The sequence below is a fragment of the Scyliorhinus torazame genome, chromosome 8 (assembly GCF_047496885.1).
Source record: "Scyliorhinus torazame isolate Kashiwa2021f chromosome 8, sScyTor2.1, whole genome shotgun sequence".
NCBI classification, from domain to species: Eukaryota; Metazoa; Chordata; class Chondrichthyes; order Carcharhiniformes; family Scyliorhinidae; genus Scyliorhinus; species Scyliorhinus torazame.
The window spans coordinates 2,486,289-2,513,166 of record NC_092714.1 but is presented as its reverse complement, the minus strand read 5'-3'; the positions used below and the strand labels follow the sequence as shown (position 1 = coordinate 2,513,166).

General features: G+C 50.0%; 1 protein-coding gene across 4 annotated transcripts in view; it reads left to right on the top strand.

Moving 5' to 3' along the window:
* The window catches only part of LOC140427624 (homeobox protein PKNOX1-like), a 404,309-nt gene that overhangs the window by 156,767 nt on the left and 220,664 nt on the right, over positions 1-26,878 (top strand). For 3 of the 4 annotated variants that reach the window (XM_072513041.1, XM_072513042.1, XM_072513043.1), the window contains exon 3: positions 20,948-21,081. In XM_072513041.1, the coding sequence (XP_072369142.1) occupies positions 20,948-21,081 (134 nt within the window). Of the gene's footprint in view, positions 1-20,946; positions 21,082-26,878 lie in introns of those variants that run through there. The other variant, XM_072513044.1, reaches the window with a different exon arrangement.

The following is a 26,878-nucleotide window of genomic DNA, read 5'->3' as shown; positions in this document are numbered from 1 at the left end:
AAGCCATAGCACAGGTCAGACAAGTCAAGCACATGAGGCACTCATAACCACCAGATACCAGGAGGATGATGGTGAATAGCAGTGCTTGTCCTGTTGGGCCCATGTCGTCCATAATTGACCCATATCACCATCCATATGGCTGGTCTTCTCAGCCACCCCCTTCATTCTCATACTAGGTATGATGAAGCCTCGGCATGAGTCCTTGCTGAGATGAGGTACCTTCTGGCATCATAAACCAGAAGGCACAGCCTTTCATGTGTCTCTCCAGCATCCCAGTTGCTAAGGCAGCCTAGGAGAGGCAGGAGTTGCAAGTCCTCAGTGGATTCATGGCAATGTATCTTCAGTCTGACAAACCACCTCAAGGAGATCCATCTCCAGCAACGGAAAAATGCTTGTGTCACTTCAGTGGTGAATATTGCGAAGCCAGACATGAGCCAGATGTTAACGCTTGTTCAAAGCACTCAACCCTCTGTGATACCTTAATCCCCGTTACATTGAGAGTCTCCACTCTCCTGTTCGAGATGCGGTGCTCCAGTTAACCTGACATTTCAATAGACATAAATGACCTCACAGTGATCATCTTCACACATTAGCTTGACAGATGTGAAAAAGCTCCTTTTCCATTAATTACCCATAATGATCAGCCCTGGCTCTTGAGACCCTGAAAGTACAGACACACCATGTAGCTCTTAAGGTTCTGCTTCATTGGTAATAAAAAGCACACATCAACTGGATTGCATCCCAATTCCGAGCTCATTTCTGCTCTGTGCATTGTCTTCTCATCAAGCTAACATATGAGCATCGAGTCCATGCTTAACGGTTCCATTGACTGCAACATATCTCCAAACGGATGTAGCATTGCTGAGCTCAGCCAGTGTTTCGTGAAGGGCAGGCTAAGCAGAATGAATAGGCCAGCACTGTATCCCTTTCTGATGATGGCCTTGTGGGTATTATGTAGACAATTCCAAGGTGCAGTATGGAACATGGAACATTACAGCGTAGTACAGGCCCTTCGGCCCTCGATGTTGCGCCGACCTGTGAAACCACTCTGAAGCCCATCTACACTATTCCCTTATCGTCCATATGTCTATCCAATGACCATTTGAATGTCCTTAGTGTTGGCGAGTCCACTACTGTTGCAGGCAGGGCATTCCACGCCCTTACTACTCTCTGAGTAAAGAACCTGCCTCTGACATCTGTCTTATATTTATCTCCCCTCAATTTAAAGCTATGTCCCCTCGTGCTAGACATCACCATCCGAGGAAAAAGGCTCTCACTGTCCACCCTATCCAATCCTCTGATCATCTTGTATGCCTCAATTAAGTCACCTCTTAACCTTCTTCTCTCTAACGAAAACAGCCTCAAGTCCCTCAGCCTTTCCTCATAAGATCTTCCCTCCACACCGGGCAACATCCTGGTAAATCTCCTCTGCACCCTTTCCATTGCTTCCACATCCTCCCTAAAATGGGTGCGGTGCAGGCAGAGGGGAAGGCCCCAAGGCCGGACGGGTTCACAATAGGGTTTTATACGATGTTTTGTAGGGAGCTGAGGCCATTGTTGGTGAGGATGCGAGGGAGAGTGTGTGGGTGGGGGGAGTGGGGGGGGGGGGACCTCCCCCTTCCCGTAACAGCCTCCCCGAACAGGCGCCGGAATGCGGTGACTAGGGGCCCCCCACAGCAACCTCATCCGAAGCCCACTTGTGACAATGAGCGATCTTCATTTCATTTTCATTCATTGTCTCAGGCTTTCACCTGCCTGATCGTAAAGAACGATAAGGACCCGGAGCAGGGTGGGCCGTACCGCCCGACATCGCTACTGAATGTCGACGCCGCGCTGTTGGAGAAGGCGGTTCAGGTTTGGACAGAGGTTCGCGACTGGGTTGAGCCGGGAGGGCGAGCCTGTGGACGAACCGGGCGACTTCGGGGTACTGTGGGGCGAGGGTGGGGGTCGCCCGCCCTCCCTCCCGCGGTAGCTACTCGCCGTTGGCAATGGCGCTGAGGGCATCGAGGGGTTGAATGAGGGCGAATTTCAAGAGGTGGGAGGTGTCGCCCCTATCGCCGCCTGGGCCCGGGCGGGCGGTTAAAATGGCGGTGTTGCCCAGGTTATTGTTTGCACTCCAGAACCTGGAGTGCTGTGGCGACGCTGGCGTTGGACTGGGGTGGGCACAGTAAGAAGTCTTACAACAACCAGGTTAAAGTCCAACGGTTAAAGCTGTAGCTTTGAGCGCCAGAACAAAATTGTGTCAGAGGGCCGGTACATTGAGATGGGGAGGTTGCACACAGCGATCAGTTTAGCAGATGTACATTCATAATGTCGACAGCCCGCAAGGCCGGCAGGAGCTGACATGGGCTTACCGATTGCAAACCTTTACAGATGACCGAGAGCATGGAGTTCCAAGAAAAATTGTCATTCTGCATATTTCTTGCTCTTATATTTCTTGATCTTCCTTACCCAACTTCTACGCCATGGTACATCCCTGACATCAACAGCAGAGATCTACATCTCTCCTTCTTCACTACAGCTTAGCTTCCCACAATACAGATGAGTCGGGGACTAAATGAATCTCCATTTTACACTGCCTAAAATGAACATTACTTGTAACTGCAATGCATGTTGACGAGATGCCTTGCACAAGGGTGGAGGATCATTGATGTTGGTAAGGAACTGAGAAGGAGCACTCATTGTGATGCCATAGCTGCATCTAACATTGACCAGAGGCAGATGGTGCAACATCTGCAGTAAGTGTGGGGAGGAAACATGGAGTGACATCTGATTGAGCCCAGCTTACAGAGAAGCATTGACAAGTGATGTGGAATAGATGCAATTCTATTTACATTGGAGCAACGTAAATATGGTGCGAACCCATGCCACTGTTGTCCTCTCATACTTCTAGATCTTCCTTACCCTATTTCTATGCCTTGGTGCATCCCTGACATTAACAGCGGACTTGGAGGTGACCAGCTGACTGTTATGGACTGTTGCCTGTGATGACTTTGCTGGGCGCCCTCTGGAGGACCTAAACTTGGAGGGCCACAACCTGCTTTGAGTCTCCTGCTGTGGGGCTGGTGCACCCTCTTTGACCGGTGAAGTTGGAGGTAATGGGCCCACAGGCAATTGGAATTGGCTGGACACTCCAGGAGTCACCTGGGTGAATGGCCCAGCTGCTGGTCCTCGGCCTTGTGTGCCCAAGGGCTCTTGGCTGACTCTCTGAGGAAAAGGGGCACCTGGAGTGATATTTGAATGCCCTGGCTACCTCTCGCGTGCCACTGGTGAGTGCCATCAATTCCTATAGCGAGCAGCACCGGCGCCATGACCTGGACCAAGGTCTCCATGGCAGGCGGCCTCCATCCTACCAGTACTTCAGTGGTAGGGAAATTACTGGAGAGAATTCTTCGAGACAGGATCTACTCCCATTTGGAAGCAAATGGACGTATTAGTGAGAGGCAGCACGGTTTTGTGAAGGGGAGGTTGTGTCTCACTAACTTAATAGAGTTTTTCGAGGAGGTCACTAAGATGATTGATGCAGGTAGGGCAGTGGATGTTGTCTATATGGACTTCAGTAAGGCCTTTGACAAGGTCCGTCATGGTAGACTAGTACAAAAGGTGAAGTCACACGGGATCTGGGGTGAGCTGGCAAGGTGGATACAGAACTGGCTAGGTCATAGAAGGCAGAGAGTAGCAATGGAAGGATGCTTTTCTAATTGGAGGGCTGTGACCAGTGGTGTTCCACAGGGATCAGTGCTGGGACCTTTGCTCTTTGTAGTATATATAAATGATTTGGAAGAAAATGTAACTGGTCTGATTAGTAAGTTTGCAGACGACACAAAGGTTGGTGGAATTGCGGATAGCGATGAGGACTGTCAGAGGATACAGCAGGATTTAGATTGTTTGGAGACTTGGGCGGAGAGATGGCAGATGGAGTTTAATCCGGACAAATGTGAGGTAATGCATTTTGGAAGGTCTAATGCAGGTAGGGAATATACAGTGAATGGTAGAACCCTCAAGAGTATTGAAAGTCAAAGAGATCTAGGAGTACAGGTGCACAGGTCACTGAAAGGGGCAACACAGGTGGAGAAGGTAGTCAAGAAGGCATACGGCATGCTGTGTGCGGGATGAGGACGCACGTGAACTGCATAGGATGTGAGCCCAGGTGGAGGTGTCAATGTGTATGGGAAAGTGAGTGGTGGTGTCCCGTGCTGGTAGTGTAAGATCCCTGTGAAATGTCCTGCGAATGTGTGAGAGGGATGAGAAGGTTGACTTACCCTGGTGTGTTGGTGAGATCATTTATGTGTTTGTGGCGCAGTATTGCTGTTCTGCGGGCAGAGTTGGAACTCACCACCACAAGCACCTCCTCCCAAGCCGGGTTGGTGACCATATTGTTCTCCACTGGCCATCCACAGGGCAGAGAAGGTCACGCAGGCCTCAACAATGTCCAGACGGTGACTCAGCGAGACATCACTATACATGGGCTTGCATTCTTCCTACTTTTGGGGGCCATATCTTGCCTGGAGTAGCGATGGGTTCAGACATTGAAAGATCTTTTGGCGGATTTAAATAGAGTGAGATTGCAGAACTCGGTGTTGCAGAGGGAACATAGGAACAGGAGTAGGCCATTCAGCCCCTCAAGCCTGTCCCGCCGTGGCATCATGGCTGATCTGTACTCTAACTCCATATACCTGCCTTGGGCTCATATCCTTTAATATCGCTGCTTTACAAAAATCTATCTTATCTCAGATTTAAAATGAATAACTGCTCCAACTGCTGTGTGTAGGAGAGAGTTCCAAACCTCTACCACTCTTAGTGTGAAGAAGTTCTTCCTAACATCTCTCCTGAATAGTCTGGTCCTAATTTATAGATTATGCTGCCTAGTTTTAGAACCAGTGGGAATAGTTTGGGCAGGATTCTGTGTCCAGCGACGCCGGAATCGTGAAATGCGACTGGGCAGAGAATCGAATGAGCTGAAAATTGTGGCCTGACGGAATGCCATGCTCGGGCACCTTGACAGCAGGGACATTAACCGAGCTGGTATTCTCCGAGGCCTCCGTGATGCTCCGCCTCCGCCAGGAGAAATTACCGGCGGCGAGATTCACTTGTGGTTTCACAGCGCTCTGGCTACTGAGGGAGGGAGAGGAGGTAGGACATGTTTCCAGAGCTGCAACCGTGGGCTGCCGGTCCTGCCGCAGTATGGCTGGCTCCGAGGTGTAGTGGGGGGTGACCAAGGGATAGGGTTGTGGAGTTGGGGGTGTCCCCCGGGGATAGGGGTGTCCAGGCATGGACTGCCATTGCCACGGCCTGCAAGGCAGCCATATTGCTTTGCACCCCACAGACCGCCCACCATGGCCCGTGATTAAGCTGAGTGACACCAGCCATATGGATGTAACACCCCCCCCCCCCCCCCCCCCCCCCGCTTCCATGCCGGCCGACCAACTCCTCCCATGACCACCCTCTCTGCACCACCACACACCCCTGCACCTGCCACCTGCAATCCTGATTCCTACCTGCCTCACAATGGGGTGTGGACCCTGGATTGGCAGTAACAGTGAGTCTGGTCCATGGGATGGAGGGTGATGAAGACCCGCTCTGGGATAAACTCTGGTGCCCCACATTGTTCGACAGCGTCTGACTCCTGCCCACGGTACCACATTCCACCGTTCACCTGGGTGATCCCTGCATGCGAGCTGACCATTCCATCACATGGTGCCATCAAACCCCTGTTGTAACGGAGATGGGGATGAGGTGTGGGGAGGGTGGTGGTGATGGAGAGGGATTGGGGTGGGACTGGGTACCGGGGTGGTGAGCCGTCACTGTATTGGGCATCCTGGCTCATGCCTACATCCAACAGCCACCCATCTTACCCCTACCCCCTTCTCAGCCAGACCAGCCCAGCCCAGCCCTCACACCCTTCTCACTAAGCACCAAAGCAGATTGAAACATTTTTGCACAGGTGTTTATTGTGAAAAGATGAATGTTTATTGACAAGTCTGTGCCCTAGTCCCGAACGCTATCCTATGTGCTGCACCTGTACCAACTTAACTGGCGTCTAATTTTCTGGCCTTACGGGCCCTAATGCTACATCTAGTAATAATCTTTATTAGTGTCACAAATAGGCTTACATTAACACAGCAATGACGTTACTGTGAAAATCCCCTAGGTGGTTCCCCAGGTGGTATATCAGGGGTGGAGGCTGTAGTGATCTGTACATCTGTACATACATCTGCACATACACCAGGGACTGCAGACAGATGTAACAGCCACAGCATCACTAGAGGGCATCAGAGACGGGTATAAAGGGTCCAGCCCAAGGTAGGATCCGCCTCTTTCAGAAGCACAGGGCTAGTGAGCAGCAGCAGACAGAGACAGCTCAGCACAGGCAGTTTGCCTTAGTTTCACTGGTCATACCTCGCAACTATTATATCTAGTTAAGCTCTGGAAATAGAACAAACCCATTGAATAAAGTATTTGTGTTAACTGGAAGCCTATAATCTTTATTCAGACGTAGAGAATAACATCGAGGCGGCTTGCTGCAAATTCTGCCCTGTGACGTGGTTCCTTTTGGTGGCCGGGCTTGGGTTGGCCTGGCTGTTCTGCCCGCTGCCCATCGGATGCACCGGGGGGGGGGGGGGAGGAGGGGTGGTGGTGGGGGGGGGGGGGGGGGCGGTAGGGGGGGCGCGGATGTGGGGCAGTCCAAGGCAATGTGGTTTTCCAGCACCTGCCCTGTGGTAATCACCGGCACGGTCCCCATCACCATCTCCTCCCTCGGGAACACAAGACATGACGCATGACTGGAACACGGGTTGGGGTTGGTGTGGAGTTGGAGTGGGTGTGCTGTGAGGGATGTGGGGTGGTTTGGGGTTGGTGTAGGGGTGGTGGGTAGGTGGGGTGGGGGTCATATCACGCATGCCATGGGAAACCGCAATGCAGCAGGGTCTCATTTGGTGCCCGATGTTCCGTGATGGTAAGGGGCCGCAGGTCCGGCGGTCCCCCTCCGGTCTTCTCTCTCTTCCTGCGGTTGTGCGGCAGCTTCTCCTGGGGGGGGGGGTTTGACATAGCGTTAGGCAGTCAGACACAGACAGCACAAGGAGACCAAAAGTACACACGCTACTCCAGCTGTGGTCTCACCAGCTGCAGTAAAGCTTCCCTACTTTTATATTCCATTCCTCTTGCATTTAATGCCAATGCATGGGAATGACACTAAGTCATAGGGCTGGATTCTCCGTTCCTGCGTCTAAGTGGTGCCGCCCACGGAGGATCCATGGTGTTACACGATGGAAAAATCGGAGCCACACACCCATTCCGCTACCGGTGAGGAGCCAGCCCCGGCGCCACGTGAAACACCCGCGGAAGGTGCGAAAAACAGTGGGAGAATCTGGACACGCGCAGGGATGACGAGCTGCAGCCGTGCATATGCCTTACCCCCCCCCCCACCAGTCACGCCCGATAAGATGGTGCCAGTTGTGCTGGACCCGTACCTGTCCACCCCAACCCCACAGCCCACCTCTTGGCCATCCCCCACTACTCCCCCAGCCCTGGCAGAAGTCTCCGGGCCAGGGCAAGAAGGCTTTCGGCGATGTATGGCAGTGCTGCACACTGACTGTACGCTGTCTCTATCAGTCTGTCTGTCTGTCTGTCTCTCTCTGTCTGTCTGTCTCTCTCTGTCTGTCTGTCTGTCTCTCTCTGTCTGTCTGTCTCTCTCTGTCTGTCTGTCTGTCTCTCTCTGTCTGTCTCTCTCTGTCTGTCTGTCTCTATCTGTCTGTCTGTCTGTCTATCTGTCTGTCTGTCTGTCTCTCTCTGTCTGTCTGTCTGTCTCTATCTGTCTGTCTGTCTGTCTGTCTCTATCTGTCTGTCTGTGTCTGTCTGTCTCTATCTGTCTGTCTGTCTCTGTCTGTCTCTATCTGTCTGTCTCTATCTGTCTGTCTGTCTGTCTCTATCTGTCTTCTGTCTGTCTGTCTCTATCTGTCTGTCTGTCTGTCTGTCTGTCTGTCTCTATCTGTCTGTCTCTATCTGTCTGTCTGTCTGTCTCTATCTGTCTTCTGTCTGTCTGTCTCTATCTGTCTGTCTGTCTGTCTCTATCTGTCTGTCTGTCTCTATCTGTCTGTCTGTCCCTATCTGTCTGTCTGTCTCTATCTGTCTGTCTGTCTGTCTGTCTCTCTCTATCTCGCTCTCTCTCTCGCTCTCTCTCCACACCCGCCATGCCAGGCTCACGATTGTTCAGACCACACGTGGTCTGCGCCATCGTAAACTTGGCCCATTGGAGGTGGAGCATCGCGGGTGGGCCCTATAATAATCTGCAAACGTGGTTCCGACTGCGCACGGCGCACGGACGCTGATTTGGAGGGGGCGGAACATCGTGACCCCGCGCCTGTCGCGATTCCGGTGTCAGGAGTCATTCTCCCGATCGGCGTTCCTGATTTCAGCATCGGGCAGTGGAGAATCCCGCCCATGGTGTTTGTTTGGAGGCCTGATGCAGACATGATGGGCCAAAGAATAATACCGTGCAGGAACAGGCCCTTCGGCCCTCCAAGCCTGTACCGGTCAATTTACCAACCTTGGCCAAAACCCTCAGCACTTCCTTGTGCCGTATCCCTCTATACCCGTCCTATCCATGTGTTTGTCAAGATGCCTTTTGAACGCCTTTAATGTATCTGCTTCCACAACCTCCCCTGGCAACACGTTCCAGACTCTCACCGTCCTCTGTGTAAAAAAACCTGCCCCACACATCTCCTCTAAACTTTGCTCCATGACCTTAAACCTATGCCCCCTGGTGACTGACCCCTCCACCCTGGGAAAGAGTGCCTGCCCATCCACTCTATCCATGCCCCTCATAATCCTGTAAACCTCTATCAGGTCACCCCTCAACCTCTGTCTTTCTAATGAAAACAGTCCGAGTTTATTCAGCCTCTCCACATAGCTAACACCCTCCAGACTAGGCAACATCCTGGTAAACCTCCTCTGCATCCTCTCCAAAGCCTCCACATCCTTCTGGTAGTGTGCCGACCAGAATTGTGCGCAATATTCCAAGTGCGGCCTTACCAAGGTTCTATACAACTGTAGCGTGACTTGCCAATTTTTATACTCGATGCCCCGTCCAATGAAGGCAAGCATTCCGTAAGCTTTCTGACTACCTTGTCCACTTGTGTTGCCACCTTCAAAGATCTGTGAACCTGCACGCCCAGATCTCGCTGACTTTCTATATTTCCAAGAGTTTTGCCATTTATTTCACCTCTATGTTAGACCTATCAAAATGCATTACCTCACATTTGTCCGGATTAAACTCCATTTGCCATTTCTCTGCCCAACCTATCTATGCCCTGCTGTATCCTCTGACAATCCTCAACACCATCTGCCAATCCACCAACCTTGGTGTCATCCGCAAACTTACTAATCAGACTGGCTACATTTTCCTCCAAATACTTTATGTATACTACAACCAACAGAGGCCCCAGCACAGATCCATGTGGAACACCGCTAGTCACAACTGTCCATTCAGAAAAGCACCCTTTGATGGAAACCTGGTTAGAGATTCAGCAGGGGTGAATAAGGCATTTAGGGATTTCTACAGTAGGCTGTATAGACCGGAACCCTCTACGGGGCCGGAGGGGATGAGGCACTTCTTGGAGGGGCTGAATTTCCCAAAGGTGGACAGGGAGCGGGTAGAAGGGCTGGGGTCCCCAGTCGGGCTGGAAGAGATAGTGGAGGGTCTGAAGGCCATGCAGTCGGGTAAAGCCCCGGGGCCGGATGGGTACCCAGTGGAGTTTTATAAAACGTTCTCTGGGATATTGGGGCCGGTGTTGATGAGGATGTTCAATGAGGTAAGGGAAAGAGGGGTGTTGCCCCCGACGATGTCACAGGCCACGATTACGCTGATTCTGAAGCGGGACAAGAACCCGGAGCTGTGTGGGTCCTACAGGCCGATATCCCTGTTGAATGTGGACGCCAAACTGCTGGCCAATATTTTGTCCTCCAGGATTGAGGATTGTAGGGCAGCACGGTGGCGCAGTGAGTAGCACTGCTGTCTCACGGCGCCGAGGTCCCAGGTTCGATCCCGGCTCTGGATCACTGTCTGTGTGGAGTTTGCACATTCTCCCCGTGTCTGCGTGGGTTTCACCCCAACGACCCAATGATTTGCAGGGTAGGTGGATTGGCCACGCTAAATTGCCCCTTAATTGGAACAATAGAATTGGGTACTCTAAAATTTTTTTTAAAGGATTGAGGATTGTGTTCCGGATGTTATTGGGGAGGACCAGATGGGGTTTGGGGAAAAGTGAGATGTTTGCAGTCCAGGCGAGGGGACAGGAGAGGCGATTGGGGGAGCTGCCGTTTAGATTAGTAGTGCAGGTCAACAGAGTGATCACGGGCTTCATTTGGGCGGGCAAGACCCCGCGGGTAAGGAAGGTAATGCTTGAGCGAAGTCGGGGAGAGGGCGGGCTGGCGCTGCCAAAATTTAGTCACAATTACTGGGCGGCGAATATAGCCATGATCAGGAAGTGGGTGGTGGGGGAGGGGTCGGCATGGGAGCGTATGGAGGCGGCTTCATGCAAGGGCACCAGTCTGGGTGCGTTGGTAACCGCCTCTGCCGTTCCCGCCGGCGTGGTACTCAACCGGCCCCGTGGTGGTGGCGGCCCTGAGAGTCTGGGGGCAATGGAGGAGACATGTGGGAGCAGAGGGAGCATCGGTCTGGTCCCCAATCTGTTATAATCACTGGTTTGCCCCGGGAAGTATGGATGGGGGGTTCCGGATATGACGGAAGGCAAGGATTGAGAGGATGGGTGATATGTTTATAGAGGGGAGCTTTCCGAGTATGAGGGCGCTGGAGGAGAAGTTTGGGTTGGCGAGGGGAAACAAATTCAGGTATCTGCAGGTGCGGGACTTCCTTCGTAAACAGGTGTCAACCTTCCCGCTCCTACCGCTAAGGGATTCAGGACAGGGTAGTTTCCAGAGGGTGGGTAGGAGAAGGGAGCGTCTCAGACATTAACAAGGAACTTATGGGGTCAGAGGAGACGCAGACTGAGGAGCTGAGGCACAAGTGGGAGGAGGAGCTGGGAGTTGAGATCGAGGATGGTCTATGAGTCGAGTCAACGCGTCCGCAACATGTGCCAGGCTCAGCCTGATACAATTCAAGGTCGTTCACCGGGCTCACATGACAGTGGCCCAGATGAGCAGGATCTTTGGGATGGAGGACAGGTGCGCAAAATGTGCGGGAGGACCAGCGAACCATGTCCACGTGTTTTGGACATGTCCAAAGCTGAGGGGATTTTGGCAGGGATTTGCAGATGTCATGTCCACGGTATTAAAAACAAGGGTGGCATTAAGTCCAGTGGTGCCGATTTTCGGGGTGTCGGAAGATCTGGGAATCCAGGAGGAGAAAGAGGCAGACGTTCTGGCCTTTGCTTCCCTGGTAGCCCGGAGACGGATACTATTAGCTTGGAGGGACTCAAAGCCCCGAAGTCGGAGACCTGGCTATCGGACATGGCTCGCTTTCTCTGTTTGGAGAAAATCAAGTTCGCCTTGAGGGGGTCACTGTTAGGGTTCGCCCGGAGGTGGCAACCATTCGTCGTTTTCTTCGCGGAAATTTAATCGTCAGCAGAAGGGTGGGGGGGGCGTTCGTTTAGCTTAGAGTAGGGGGTTAATAAAGGTGGGACCTGTAAGGGAGAGAGGCGGCTTTTGCACTATGTTTATAGTTTCATGTACATTGTTTATTGTGTTATAATACCAAAAAATACCTCAATAAAATATTTTTTAAAAAAGAAAAGCACCCGTCTACTGCTAGCCTCTGCCTTCTGTGACCGAGCCAGTTCTGTGTCCATCGTATCACCTCACCTCTGATCCCGTGTGACATCACTTTTTGTACCAATCTGCCATGAGGCATCTTGTCAAAGGCTTTACTGAAGTCCACGTAAACAACATCCACTGCCCTCCCCTCATCAGTCATCTTTGTCACCTCTTCAAAAAACTCGATCAAGTTAGTGAGACATGACCTCCTCTTCACAAAACCATGCTGTCTCTCGCTAATGAGTCCATTTGTTTCCAAATGGGTATAAATCCTGTCCCTGAGAATTCTCCCCATTAATTTACGTTCTATCGACGTGAGGCTCATCGGCCTATAGTTTCCTGGATTATCCCTGCGACCTTTCTTAAACAGCGGTACCACATTAGCTACTCTCCAGTTCTCTGAGATCTCACCTGTCGCCAATGTGGATACAAAGATGTTTGTCAAGGCCCCAGCAATTTCCTCCCTTGCATCCCTCAGTATTCTGGGGTAAATCCCATCTGGCCCAGGAGACTTAATATCTTTTAAAAGACCCAATACCCCCTCCTTTTTGATGTTAACATGATGCAGACTGTCCACACATCCTACCCAAGAATCATCTTCCACAAAATCCCTTTTTTTGGTGAACACTGTTGGCTTACTTCTGTACCATAACAATTCTGTGATTCTGTGAACATTCAATTTGCCTTTCTAATCACTTGCAGGACCTAAATGATAACTTTGTTATTCATGTGACTCCTTGATCCTTCTGTTACCACCGAGTTCTGCTATCTCTCTCCATTTAAGTAGTAGACTGCTTTTCTATTGTTCCTGCCAAAGTGAACAAGTTCACATTTACTCACATTACACTCTGCCAAGCTTTTGCCCATTCATTTAACCTATCTATATCCCTTTACAGACAGTCTACCTCTTGACAATGTACTTTCTATCCACCTTGGTGTCATCGTCAAATTTAGCTACCATACATTCAGTCCCTTCATATAAGTTGTTGATATAGATTGTAAATGGTTAAGGACCTTGCACTGATCTCAGTGTGACACTCTACTAATTACAATTTGCTAATCGGAATAAAACCCATTTATCCCTACTCTTTGCTTCCTATTAGCCAACCAATCTTTTACCCATGCTGATATGTCACCCCTACATCATGTGCTCTTATCTTGCGTAATAACCTTTGATGGCTTAACCTTAACAAATGGCTTTTGGAAATCAAAGTACGCTACATCTACTGGTTTCCCACCTTGAAGTTACTTTGTCAAAAAACTCTAATAGATTAGTTAAACATGATTTCTCTTTCACAAGACCATGTTGGCTTTGCCTGATCAAATCGTGATTATCTAAGTATCCTGCTATGACCTTAATGATGGATTTAAAAAAAAAATTTAGAGTACTCAATTATTTATTTCCAATTAAGGGGCAATTTAGCGCGGCCAATCCACCTACCCTGCACATCTTTGGGATGTGGGGGTGAAACCCACGCAGACACGGGGAGAATGTGCAAACTCCACACGGACAATGACCCGGGGCCAGGATCGAACTTGGGTCCTCAGCGCTGTGAGGCAGCAGTGCTAACCACTGTGCCACCGTGCCGCCTTTAATGATGGATTCTAGCACTTTCTCTATGTCAGATGTTAAGCTGACTGGCCTTTTAGTTTCCAGCTTTCTGCCTTTCTCCTTTCTTGAATAAATGTATTACATTAGCTGCTTTCCAATCTGCTGGAACCGTTCCAGAATCTAAGGAGTTTTGGAAGATTACAACCAATGCATCTGCTATCTGTGCTACCTCCTTGTTTAAGACCCTAGGATTCAGGCCATCCAGTTCTCGGGACTTGTACGCCTTTCGGTCTAATAGTTTTCCCAGCACACCTTCTCTGGTGCTGGTGATTAGTTTAAGTTTACCCATTCCTGTCACCTCTTGATGTTCAAGATTCTTTGTGTAATTTTCTAAGTCCTCTGCCATGAAAACAGACACAAAATACCTGTTCGACGCCTCCGCCATTTCTTTGTTTGCTATTATCAATTGCACATACTCTCTCCAGAGGGCCAACACTAGCTTTATTTATTGTTTTCCCATTCAAATACTTGTAGAAACCTTTACTATCATCTCTTTATATTACCATACCAGCTAGATTTGCTGCTTCTTAAAATCTGTCCAATCCTTTGACCTACTACTAATCTTTGTAAAATACTACAGATGGTGAAAATTTCAAATAAAAGCAGAAAAAGCTGGAAAGACTCCACTTGTTTGGAAGCATCTGTGGAGAGAAACAGAGTAAACTTCGAGTCCGCCCAACTTCTTCACAGCTGATTTGTACAGTGGGTGGGATTTCCTGGTCCCACAATTCCTGCCCAAAGTCAATGAAAATGTGGCTACATCGATGAACAGTGACTGCCCGTGACTCTGGAGAAACCCGGCCAGTCATAGAGGTCCACAGCACGGAAAAGGCCCTTCGGCCTATCCCGTCTGCACTGGTAAACCATTCTAATCCAGTGTTTCTTTCAATTTAATAGTGGGGAGGGGCAAGGCCACGGAAGGATTTGAAAACAAGAATGGGAACCTTAATATCTAGATGTTGCTTGACCAGGAGTCAAAATAGGTTAGTGTGAACAGGGGTGGTACGGGAAAGAGAGCTTGGGCGGGATTCTCCGACCCCCTGCCGGATCGATGTGAATCCCGCCCCCACCGGCCTCCGAATTCTCCCACCCCCCAAAAACCGGCGTGGTGTGAGTCGCGCCGCCTGTCTCGGAGAATGGCGGGGTCCGGCGCGACTTAATGGGCCCCGGGGCCACCCGAATTCTCCGGCCCGCGATGGGCCGAAGTCCCGCCCGCCTGTAGCCGGTCCCGCCGATGTAAATTGGAGTTGGTCCCTTACCGGCGGAACCTGGCGGTGCGGGCGGCCTCCGGGGTTATTGGGGGGTCGCAGGGGGATCTGGCCCCGGGAGGTGCCCCCATGATGGCCTGACCCGCGGTCGGGGCCCACCGATCCGCGGGCAGGCCTGTGCCGTGGGGGCACTCTATTCCTTCCGCACTGGAGGCCGTGGTCATCCGCCATTCGCGGTGCGGAAGTGACTCCATGTGCGCATGTGCGGGTCCGCGCCGGCTGGCGGAGTCCCTTCGGCCCCGGCTGGCGTGGCACCAAGCCCCTTTCCCACCGGCCAGTGGGGCGCATACCACTCCAGGGCGGGCCCAGCCCCTGAAGATGCCCCGGAGGATTCCGCACCTTTGGGGCGGCCCAACGCCGAAGTGGTTCCCGCCACTCCGTCCCACCGGGACCCCCCGCCCCGCCGGGTAGGGGAGAATTCCGCCTGTTGTCTTTTCTTTTAATGTATTTTATTCCAAACCGTGTAGAAACAGTAAGATATACAACACACTCCACAACCTCACGATTTTTACAGTAACTTCATTGCAGTGTTAATATTAGCCTACTTGCGACACTAATAAAGAGTATTATTATCCACAGTTTGCACAATTTTTTATCCCCTACCCTCCCGCCCTATTCCCTATGACGAACAGTTCCACTTTGTCATGAACAACCCCCACCGTGTCTCGAAGCCCTCCCCAACCCCCTCAACTCAAATTTGATCTTTTTCGACTGGAAAAAGTCATGCAGGTCCCCCAGCTCCACTGCCACCCCCAGCAGCGTACCCGACCACCAATCCAGCCAGACCCTTCACCGGGAAGCTAGACTGCCACCCTCAGCAGCGTACCGGACCGCCAATCCAGCCAGACCCTTCACCGGGCAGCTAGACTGCCACCCCCAGCAGCGTACCCGACCGCCAATCCAGCCAGACCCTTCACCGGGCAGCTAGACTGACACTCCCAGCAGCGTACCCGACCTCCAATCCAGCCAGACCCTTCACCGGGCAGCTAGACTGCCACCCCCAGCAGCGTACCCGACTGCCATTCCAGCCAGACCCTTCACCGGGCAGCTAGACTGCCACCCCCAGCAGCGTACCTGACCGCCAATCCAGCCAGACCCTTCACCAGGCAGCTAGACTGCCACCCCCAGCAGCGTACCTGACCGCCAATCCAGCCAGACCCTTCACCGGGCAGCTAGACTGCCACCCCCAGCAGCGTACCCGACCGCCAATCCAGCCAGACCCTTCACCGGGCAGCTAGACTGCCACCCCCAGCAGCGTACCCGACCGCCAATCCAGCCAGACCCTTCACCAGGCAGCTAGACTGCCACCCCCAGCAGCGTACCTGACCGCCAATCCAGCCAGACCCTTCACCAGGCAGCTAGACTGCCACCCCCAGCAGCGTACCCGACCGCCAATCCAGCCAGACCCTTCACCGGGCAGCTAGACTGCCACTCCCAGCAGCATACCCGACCGCCAATCCAGCCAGACCCTTCACCGGGCAGCTAGGCTGCCACCCCCAGCAGCGTACCCGACCGCCATTCCAGCCAGACCCTTCACCGGGCAGCTAGGCTGCCACCCCCAGCAGCGTACCCGACCTCCATTCCAGCCAGACCCTTCACCGGGCAGCTAGACTGCCACTCCCAGCAGCGTACCCGACCGCCAATCCAGCCAGACCCTTCACCGGGCAGCTAGACTGCCACTCCCAGCAGCGTACCCGACCGCCAATCCAGCCAGACCCTTCACCGGGCAGCTAGACTGCCACTCCCAGCAGCGTACCTGACCGCCAATCCAGCCAGACCCTTCACCGGGCAGCTAGACTGCCACCCCCAGCAGCGTACCCAACCGCCAATCCAGCAAGATCTTTCACTGGGCATTTAGAGAGGCAAAGGCCACAACATCAGCCCCATGCCCCTCCATCAGCTCTGGCATTTCCCATACCTCAAAAATCGCCTGACCTCCACTCCCGCAATGTGAGATAACGTCCCAAACACTGCTTCCTAGTAACTCTCCAGTTTCACGCACCCGTAGAACATGTGCACATGATTTGCCAACCCTCGCCCACACTTCACCACTCATTCTCGCCCGGGTCATATGTACCCTGTGCACCACCTTCAATTGAATCAAGCTCATCATCGTGCAGGAAGAGGTTGAATTCACCCTACCCATCACCTTACACCACAGCTCCCTGCCTAACTCCACCCCCCCAAAACCTCCTCCCATTTACTCTTGATCCTCATCACCTTTTCTCACCCAACCACCCATATATATCCTCAATCCTACCCTCTACCAACTCATCCGAGAGCAGCAGTTGCTCCAATAGGGTATGCCCCGCAACCGGGGAAATGTCCTCCCTCCGCTCTTGCAAAGTCCCTCACCTGCATTTATCTAAATTCACTTCCCCTCAGCAACTCAAACATCTCCAGCAACTCATCAAAATTGGTCGTCTTAGTAATGACCTGAATAATTTGTCAAAACCCATCTTGAGGCCAAATATATCTTTTTAATTCATTCACGGGATGAGGGCACCTTTAGTTGGGCCAACATTTAGAACATACAATGCAGAAGGAGGCCATTCAGCCCATCGAGTCTGCACCGACCCACTTAAACCCTCACTTCCACCCTCTCCCCGTAACCCAGTAACCCTTCCTAACCTTTTTGATCACTAAGGGCAATTTATCATGGCCAATCCACCTAACCTGCACGTCTTTGGACTAAAACTGGAGCACCCGGAGGAAACCCACACACACACAGGGAGGACGTGCAGACTCCACACAGACAGTGACCCAAGCCAGGAATCGAACCTGGGACCCTGGCGCTGTGAAGCCACAGTGCTAGCCACTTGTCTACCATGCTGCCCACTGTGCTACCATGCTGCCCATCCATAATTGCCCTCCATTCCAGAGGGCATTTGAGTATCAACCACATTGTGGATCTGGAGTCAGATACCCCCCTCCCCTAAATGGCATTGCTGAATCAGATGAGTATTTGCGATAATCAACAGTGGTTTCATGGTCATCATTAGAATTTTTAGCTCCAGATTTTTATTGAATTTAAAGATCCCCATCTGTTGTGGTGAGATGCGAACCCAGGTCCCAAGATCCTGCCCTGGTCTCTGGATCACTCGTCCCATGACAATACCACTGCCTCATTATTAATTATTATGCAATATGGGTTATACAAGTAGATTCAACATTACAATGTTTTTCCACTGGAGCTGAAGACAGGAAGAATTATGATAAATATTGATCAATTGTTTGCAGTGGTTCACGAGATATTAATGAGGGTCACAGATAATTAAGTTTGCCATTCGAGGGATGGATGAAGGGTTCTTCATGAGATGGAAGCTGTTCATCGACTTTTTCAAGAAGCATTAGAACGTCAGCCGGGGTGGAAGTAGGGGAGGTGATGGGGTAAAGTAACTACTGGTTATTAACAGATAATGATGTACTATATTTTGTTTTAAACTTTTTTGGGGGGTGGCTGATATCTTTGCATATATGGCATGTTTCAGATGGGTTATCTTGCTATAGTGTTATATGCACTGTTAATATGTTGTGGAGTGTTCAATATTGTTTTGTGTTATTGACTGTTCCTGTTTTTGTATTTTTTGGATATATCGTCAACAAATTATCTTTTTTTAAAAATGGATGGACACAAATTTAAAATAGTCATAAATTGAATTCAAGGGAAGATTAGAAAAAGAACACTTCAGAGTATAGTTAGAGAGTTGAGTTCTGTGTCACTAGCCATTGTCGAAGCAGAATTCAAAAAATAATTTCTTAAAAAGATGGAAAAAGAAAGCTATCAGAGGGAGCGGGTAGGGCATTGGGATTGGTGCACACTACATTTCCAGTATGGGCAGCCTGGTTAAGGGCCAGGACTTGGAGCAGGTCACCCCTTAAGCACAGGTGGTACCTAGCCCAAGACAGCAGCCGAGAGAATAAGATACTTACACAGCCTTCTGGAAATGGGCCAGCTGATTTAACTCTGAATGTGATGCTTCTGCTCCCTATCTGTAAGGTGGGGGATTAATACAATTTGCTTTTGGTTAATTGGACTCAGAAGATTAAAATTAGCCAGGGCGCTCAGTCTTAATCACTCTCTGGTGAGCATTTACTAAAAAGCGAATTTGAATAAACACTAGTGAGGACAGAATTGAATTTGATTGTGAAAGTCTCTGTAGTTGAAATAAGTTGCTGAAATTCGCTATTTAGTCTTCAAGAAGATTAAGCAATTGAGAAAAGTGTGACTGGATCTGTGCTCCTCAGTTTGTGCTCCAGTAAGGGTCAATACTCCCATTGAATTAGCAGGAACAAACAGAAAAAGTAATCACTTTAAACCATGTTCAGTTTGTCTGGGATTTGTCAGGCATCTGGGCTTTGAGATATTTTATGCTTGTGTTGGCACCCTGGGCAGTGTCAATTCGAGCCCCACAGACCCCAGAGTGCCAACACAAGTGAAGTAACCAATAATTGGTGTATTTTCCTCGGATCCTTAACCCGTGGCTGCTCCAAAGGTTACAGGCACTGGATTTATAAATAAAACATTAAAAACTGTTTATTTATAATGAGGGGAAAAATGAATATATATAAGTATGGAACAATGGTCTGCTAATCTCACTATTCCCCAAACCCCGTCCCACCCTCCACCCAGACAGACACGAAACAAACATACAGGGAAAGGATTGAAAATAGCAGGGATTTAAAGGGCCGGAGATGTTTCTTTGCTGCTGAAGTAGCTGTCTTTGTTGCTGGTGATCTTCCACAGACGCAAAGCATTGTAATCATCGGTTGGTTAGGATCTTCTCATGTCTGGCTTCAATTAGGACCGGCAGACTGTAGAATTCTCTCTGAGGAGTCAATTCCACTTGATTGACCTCAGTCTCACATTGACGGTCCCCCTCAGGTCTGTGCAATTCTAACTTGCGTCCACCAGATGGACTATGAGCCTCACTGAGTTAAAACTACAATTCTCAGCATGAGGGTGAAAAGTGGACTTTTAAACAGCCGCTCTCCTTGTTCTGAACCCTCAGGAAGAATCCAGCAGGGGGAGAGAATTTGGAGCACTGACTTCACAGTTCTTAATCAGGATAGAAATGTCTAGTTGCACGCAGCTCCTCTCATAGATCACTTTCGCAGGTTAGCTGTCGGGGCAGCACGGTAGCATAGTGGTTAGCACAATTGCTTCACAACTCCAGGGTCCCAGGTTCGATTCCCGGCTTGGGTCACTGTCTGTGCGGAGTCTGCACATCCTCCCCGTGTCTGCGTGGGTTTCCTCCGGGTGCTCCGGTTTCCTCCCACAGTCCAAGGATGTGCAGTTTAGGTGAATTTGCCGTGCTAAATTGCCCTTAGTGTCCAAAAAGGTTAGATGGGGTTACGGGAATAGGGTGGAAGTGTGGACTTAAGTGGGGCAGTCTTTCCAAGGATCGGTGCAGACTCGATGGGCCGAATGGCCTCCTTCTGCACTGTAAATTCTATGTTAATTTAAATCACCAGGCCCTTCAAACAGAGTTTTACACTTGCACCGACCTGGCTGATGACATTTAAGGCAGAAGTTCTCAGGCTGGCTGGAAGCATTCAAATCGCCAGGCTGAAAGCTGATAGAGAGTCTTGCTGTGTGCTGCTTTCCAAGTCTCTACAGAACTCAGAGACAAAATAGTGCTGGCCTGGGTTTTCAGAATCTTCCAGCATCTCTGACCAGCGCGACCAATCCCAAACGTGAACAGAAAATGCATCAGAATCTCAGAGGCACCGAATGCCTGCTTTCCAAGTCCATCAAAATGGACTATGCCACATAGCATCAAGGGAGAGGCCTGGACCAGTACATTAGACTACGTGTGTTTTCAGCTTGACCAAAGTCTGGAGTTTAAAACAAAATCTGCAATGTTGCATGACAAAACATTTTTTAATAAGAAACACGGCACAGACGAGGATTTAGCCAATTCCTTGCACTTGGTAAAGTTTTCCTTGAAGGTTTGATGACTTCACTTGTTCACCGAAAGTTGTTCTTCCAAACTATTCTACCTTGAATGAAATGAAAATCGCTTATTGTCACAAGTAGACGTCAAATGAAGTTACTGTACTTAACCCCAAATTTGATTCTCATCGTCCGGGACTGCAGAGTTGGGAATGATGGGTTTGGGAAAGAGGTTATTGGTCTGAAAAACTAAATTGACATATAAGTTCAGCACATAAGTTCAACACACAAAAAGTTCAGCACATAAAAGTGTACGGTTGTATCATATTGGGATTTGTCATTTAGTTTGAGAAGTGTTGTACGTGTTCATTCAGCTGCTGTATTTGACCTCTGTGTTTCCAGATGCCAGTCATACCCCAGATGTCCAGCAACACTGAAGCAGGTCCGAGTTGCACCAAATCTGACCCTGATGCTTCGAGCCCTGTCCCTGCCGAATCTCAGACCTCTATGGAAGCTGACAAAGGAGCCATTTACAGGTAGAGCTGCACCAAATCTTCCTGCAGTTTTGCAACAGTTGCATAGCTTAGAGTTCAAGTCTAAAAATAACTGCAAGTGCTGGAAACATAGAACTAATATAGAGATAGAAAATTGTATTAACAGTGACGAGTAAAATCTTAATCAGCTAAAGAGTTGCCAGTTTATGAGGAGACTGGTGGATCAGCTGCATGTTTCCAGCATTTTAATGTTGGTTTATATCATGGTTTAAATGGCACATCATTTTAAATGTGGTTACAATTGATTTAAGATTTGTAAATCCACTTAACTAAACGTGCATCAGAATAATCGTGGCATTCTAAAAAACAAAGTGACAGTAATTGAATGTGGAATTTAACCAGGAATGATCACGTCCTACGGTAAGGGAGAATAGGGCAGAATTTTGCACACCCTGCCGGTGGGAAGGCGGTGGGGGGGGGGGGGGGGGGGTCTGTAACGTTCTGGGTGTCCTTCTTGGCACCTAAACACGCCCTTTCACTCGAGTGGAGACCCTTAAATGGACAATTAATGACCACTCATGTGCCACTTCCTGCCTGACTGCAACCTTTAGGCAAGCGAAAGGTCAGCAACTAGAGAAAGGCTGCACGGAATGGACCGGAAGAGGGAAGAAGGAGGGACACCTCCTTCCCAGGTCCGCAACCCCCACACGCCACTACCCCTCCACCGGATCTTCCCTCCCCCTTTGTTGTCAGGTCCCCATCCCTCAGCCGAGAACTCTCCTGGCAAACCAAGAGAACCGAGACTTACCTGGGCCCCCAGTACTTGGTTGTGTGGCACTTTGTGTAGTTATGAATTGGAAGTAGAAGTAGACCTTTCAGCCTTTCGAACTTTAATAAGATCATACCTGATTTGATTGTACCCTTGTTTTGGATTGCTCCAGTGGTTCTTTGTTATTCGGACACAATGTAATTAAGAGAACAACGACAGAAGTCCGTCTACTCTACTTTATTGATAAGAATAATATGATATAAGAATATAATATAAGAATACAACACAAGAATCTCTCGCCCATTAGCTCGTCGGGGACCCCAGTGTCGATGGCAGCTTCAAGATTCGGCTCCTGGCACCTGTCGTGACTCAGGTCCGAGGTGAAGTCCAGCAAACAAGCAGAAGGGCCTCTCAGTTATACAGTGGAATAAACAAGTATAGGAGAGATAAGTGGCTGGGAAAGTCATCAAGCTGTTGTAAATAGTGGGATAAATAAAGTATTAAACAAGCATAGCTTGGCATGAGAACTCCTGAGTTTGAACACCTGGTGCTTTACGTCCCATTCAACACTATCCTCACCGTGGACAGAATTAACCCATCCCTTACAAACCTCTACTTTCCTGCCTACCTCTCTAAGCTGCTTATAAATCAAGAATCTATCTAACTCAATCTTAAATATGTTCAATGACTCTGCTTCCACTGATGACTGGGAAAGAGACTCTCAAACTAACAACATTCAGAAAAATAATTCTCCTCATCTCATCTCTGTGGTAAATGGGAGACCCCTTATTTTTAAACTGTGTCCCGCCAGTTCCAGTCACTCGCTAAAGGAAAAACATCCTTTCAGCATCCACCAAGTCAAGTCGCCTCAGAATCCTATATGTTTCAATAAGATCACCTCTCATTCTTCTAAACTCAACTCAATACAGATCCAACCTTTGCTCAACTTTCCCCTCATCCCAGGAATCAATAACCTGAGCCTTCTCTGAACTACTTCTAATTGCACCCTTTCTGTCACAGAAACATGCCATATTTATTCCTACTCTGCTTCCTGTTAGCTAACCAATCCTGTATCCATGTTAATATGTCACCTCTACACCATGAGCTCTTATTTTGTGTAGTAACCTTTCAAGCATTTACTATTTCTGCAGCCACTATTTTTAGGGCCCTATGATGAAGTCCATCAGTTTCGAGGACTTGGATTGGATTTGTTTATTGTCATGTGTACCAAGGTACAATGAAAAGTATTGTTCTAAGTACAGTTCAGACCGATCATTCTATACATGAAAAGAAAACACACAGGGCAAACATAAAATACACAAAAAATACATAGGACATACATAAATACACAATGCAAATACGTAGACACAGGCATCGGGTGAAGCACACGGAGTGTAGTACTGCTCAGTAGAGAAGATGTCTGAAGAAATCAGGTCAGTCCATAAGAGGGTTGTTTAGGAGTCTGGTAACAGCGGGGAAGAAGCTGAGTCTGTTCGTGCGTGTTCTCAGACTTTTGTATCTCCTGCCCGATGGAAGAAGTTGGAAGAGTGAGTAAGCCGGGTGATGGGATCTTTGATTATACTGCCCGCTTTCCCCAGGCAGCGGGAGGTGTAGATGGAGTCAATGGATGGGAGGCAGGTTTGTGTGATGGACTGGGCGGTGTTCACGACTCTCTGTAGTTTCTTGCGGTCCTGGGCCGAGCAGTTGCCATACCAGGCTGTGATGCAGCCCGATAGGATGCTTTCTATGGTGCATCTGTAAAAGTTGATAAGCATCAATATGAACTTGCCGAATTTCCTTAGCTTCCTGAGGAAGTATAGGCGCTGTTGTGCTTTCTTGGTCGTAGCGTCGACGTGGGTGGACCAGGACAGATTTTTGGAGATGTGCACCCCTAGGAATTTGAAGCTGTCAGCCATCTCCACATCGGCACCATTGATGTAGACAGGGGTGTGTACAGTACTTTGCTTCCTGAAGTCAATGACCAGGGGCGGGATTCTCCGACTCCCCGCCGGGTCGCAGAATCCCCGGGGAGCGGCGTGAATCCCGCCCCGCCGCTCCGACGGCAGCTGCCGTATTCTGCGCGCCGGTTTTCAGGCGGGGACAGGGACCATGCCGCGTCGGTTGGGGGCCGTTGGCAGCGTGGCCCACGGTGGCCCCCACGGTGGCCTGGCCCGTGATCGGGGCCCACTGATCTGCGGGTGGCCTGTGCCGTGGGGGCACTCCTTCCTTCCACGCCGGCCCCTTTAGGGCCCAGCCATGGCAGGCGCGGAGAAGACACCCCCCCCCCCCCCCCCCGCGCATGCGCTAGAATACGCCAGCCGGTCTGCGCATGCGCTAACTCGCGCCGGTCCTTTGGCGCCGACTGGTGCGGCGCCAACTACTCCGCCGCTGGCCTAGCCCCCAGAAGTGCGGAGAATTCCGCAACTTCTGGTCGGCCCGACGCTGAAGTGGTTCGCGGTGTTCTTTATGCTGGCGTCGGGCCATCGCGGGGATTCGGCAGAATCCCACCCCAGCTCTTTAGTCTTGCTAACATTGAGGGAGAGATTGTTGTCGCTACACCACTCCACTAGGTTCTCTATCTCCCTCCTGTATTCTGACTCATCGTTATTCGAGATCCGGACCACTATGGTCGTATCGTCAGCAAACCTGTAGATGGATTTGGAACCAAATTTTGCCACGCAGTCGTGTGTGTATAGAGAGTATAGAGAGTGGTTAACTAAGTATGCAGCCTTGTGGGGCCCAGGTATTGAGGACTATCATGGAGGGTTTGGTGCTTTGATATGAGCTTGGCCGGGATTATGGTGTTGAAGGCGGAGCGGTAGTCAATAATAGGAACCTGATGTAAGAGTCCTTGTTGAACTACGCTGATCTCCTCTGCTATGGCCTACCAGGCTGGAGAGGTGAGGCTGGTGTGCTTCTTGGAGTTCTCCCTGGGGTACAGAACATCTCTATGCTGCTGCACTCTTCAGCTCAAGGCCTTGAGGGTGTTGAAGTGGGATGAAGCTTTCTCCTTCTGGCTTGCAACCATTGTCTGGTTTCCAGACATCGCTGTGGGGCTCCTGGAGACAACTGAGCTGAAGAGAGTGAAATGTGTGTGCTTGGGTGGTGTTTAAATATTGTGCCCATCAGGGAAAATAAAGGAGAAACCCAAGGTATTTCCTAAGTAGATTAAGGGCAAGAGGATGGTCAGGGTAAAAGTAGGGCCTATTCAGAATCAAAGTGGCAATCTGTGTGTGGAGTTGAACGACATAGGTAAGGTTTCAAATGAATACTTTGCATCTGCGTTCAGTTTAGAGAAGGATGACGTAGGTATAGAAAGCAGGGAGGGGGACTGTGATATAATTGAACAGATTAGCATTGACAGGGATGAGATGTTAGCGGTTTTCGCAGGCTTAAATGTGGATAAATCCCAGGGGAGGCACGCTGGTGCAGTGGTTAACACTGCTGTCTCACGGTACCAAGGATCTGGGTTCGGTCCCGGGTCACTGTCCGTGTGGAGTTTGTACATTCTCCCCGTGTCTGCATGGGTCTCACCCCCACACCCCAAAGATGTACAGGGTAGGTGAATTGAAAATGTTTAATTGCCCCTTAATTGGAAATGAGTTTTTTTTAAAGTGGATTAATCCCCAGGCCCAGATGACATGTATCCTAGGCTGCTGTATGAGGCAAGGGCTCTGACGTTAATTTTCAAATCCTCTCTGGCCACATGTGAGGTGCCAGTGGACTGGAGGACAGTTAATGTCGTGCCATTATGTGGTACCTCCGCAAAGCCATCAGGGATGCCAAGAGACAATATCAGACTAAGCTAGAGTCACAGATTAACAACACGGACTCTCGTTGGTTGTGGCAAGGCTTAAACAACGTAACAGGCTTCAAAGCAAAGCCGAGTAGAATTTCTGGCAGCAGCACACCCCTCCCCGATGAACTCAATGCATTCTATGCTCGCTTCGAGCAGGAAACCATCAAACCTCTGTCGAGTGCTCCAGCCGCCTCGGACACACCCCCATCCACCGTCACAGCTTCCGAAGTCAGATCGGCCTTCTTGAAAGTGAACCCTTGGAAGGCGACGGGTCGGGATGGGGTCCCTGGTCGTGCACTCAGAGCCTGTGCGGTTTAGCTGGCAGATGTGTTCGCAGAATTTTCAAACTCTCCCTACTCCTTTCCGAGGTTCCCACCTGCTTCAAGAAGACCACCATCATCATACTGGTGCTAAAGAAGAACCAGGCAACGTGCCTCAATGACTACCGTCCTGTGGCCTTGATACCGATCATAATGAAGTGCTTCGAGTGGTTCGTCATGAGACACATCAACTCCATACTCCCAGAATGCCTTGATCCACTGCAATTTGCATACCGTCACAACCGGTCCACAGCAAACACCATCTCCCTGGCTCTACACTCATCCCTGGAGCATTTTGACAACAAGGACTCCTACGTCAGACTCCTATTCATTGACTACAGCTCCGCCTTCAACACCATAATCCCAGCCAAGCGCATGTCAAAATTTAGGACTTGGATCCCCACTCTGCAACTGGATCCTCGACCTCCTGACAGATAGGCCACAATCAGTAAGAATGAACAACAACACCACCTCCATAATAGTCCTCAACACCGGGGCCTCGCAAGGCTGCATACTTAGCCCCTACTATGCACTCTATACACACATGACCGTGTGGCAAAATTTGGCTCCACCTCCATCTACAAGTTTGCTGATGACACGAACATAGTGGGTTGGATCTTGAACAACGACGAGTCAGAATACAGAGGGAGATAGAGAACCTGGTGGCATGGTGTAACAACAACAATCTCTCCCTCAATGTCAGCAAAACTAAGGAGCTGGAGTAGTTCTGGTCACCACACTATAGGAAGGATGTGATTGAACTAGAAAACATACAGAGGAGATTCACCAGGATGTTGCCTGGGCTGGAGTGTTTCAGCTATGAAGAGAGGCCGGTTAGGCTGGGCTATTTTCCTTAGAACAGCGAAGGCTGAGGGGGCCTGATTAAGGTAAACAAACTTTTGAAGGGCCTAAATAGGGTAGATAGGAAGAAACATTTCCCTTTAGTAGAGG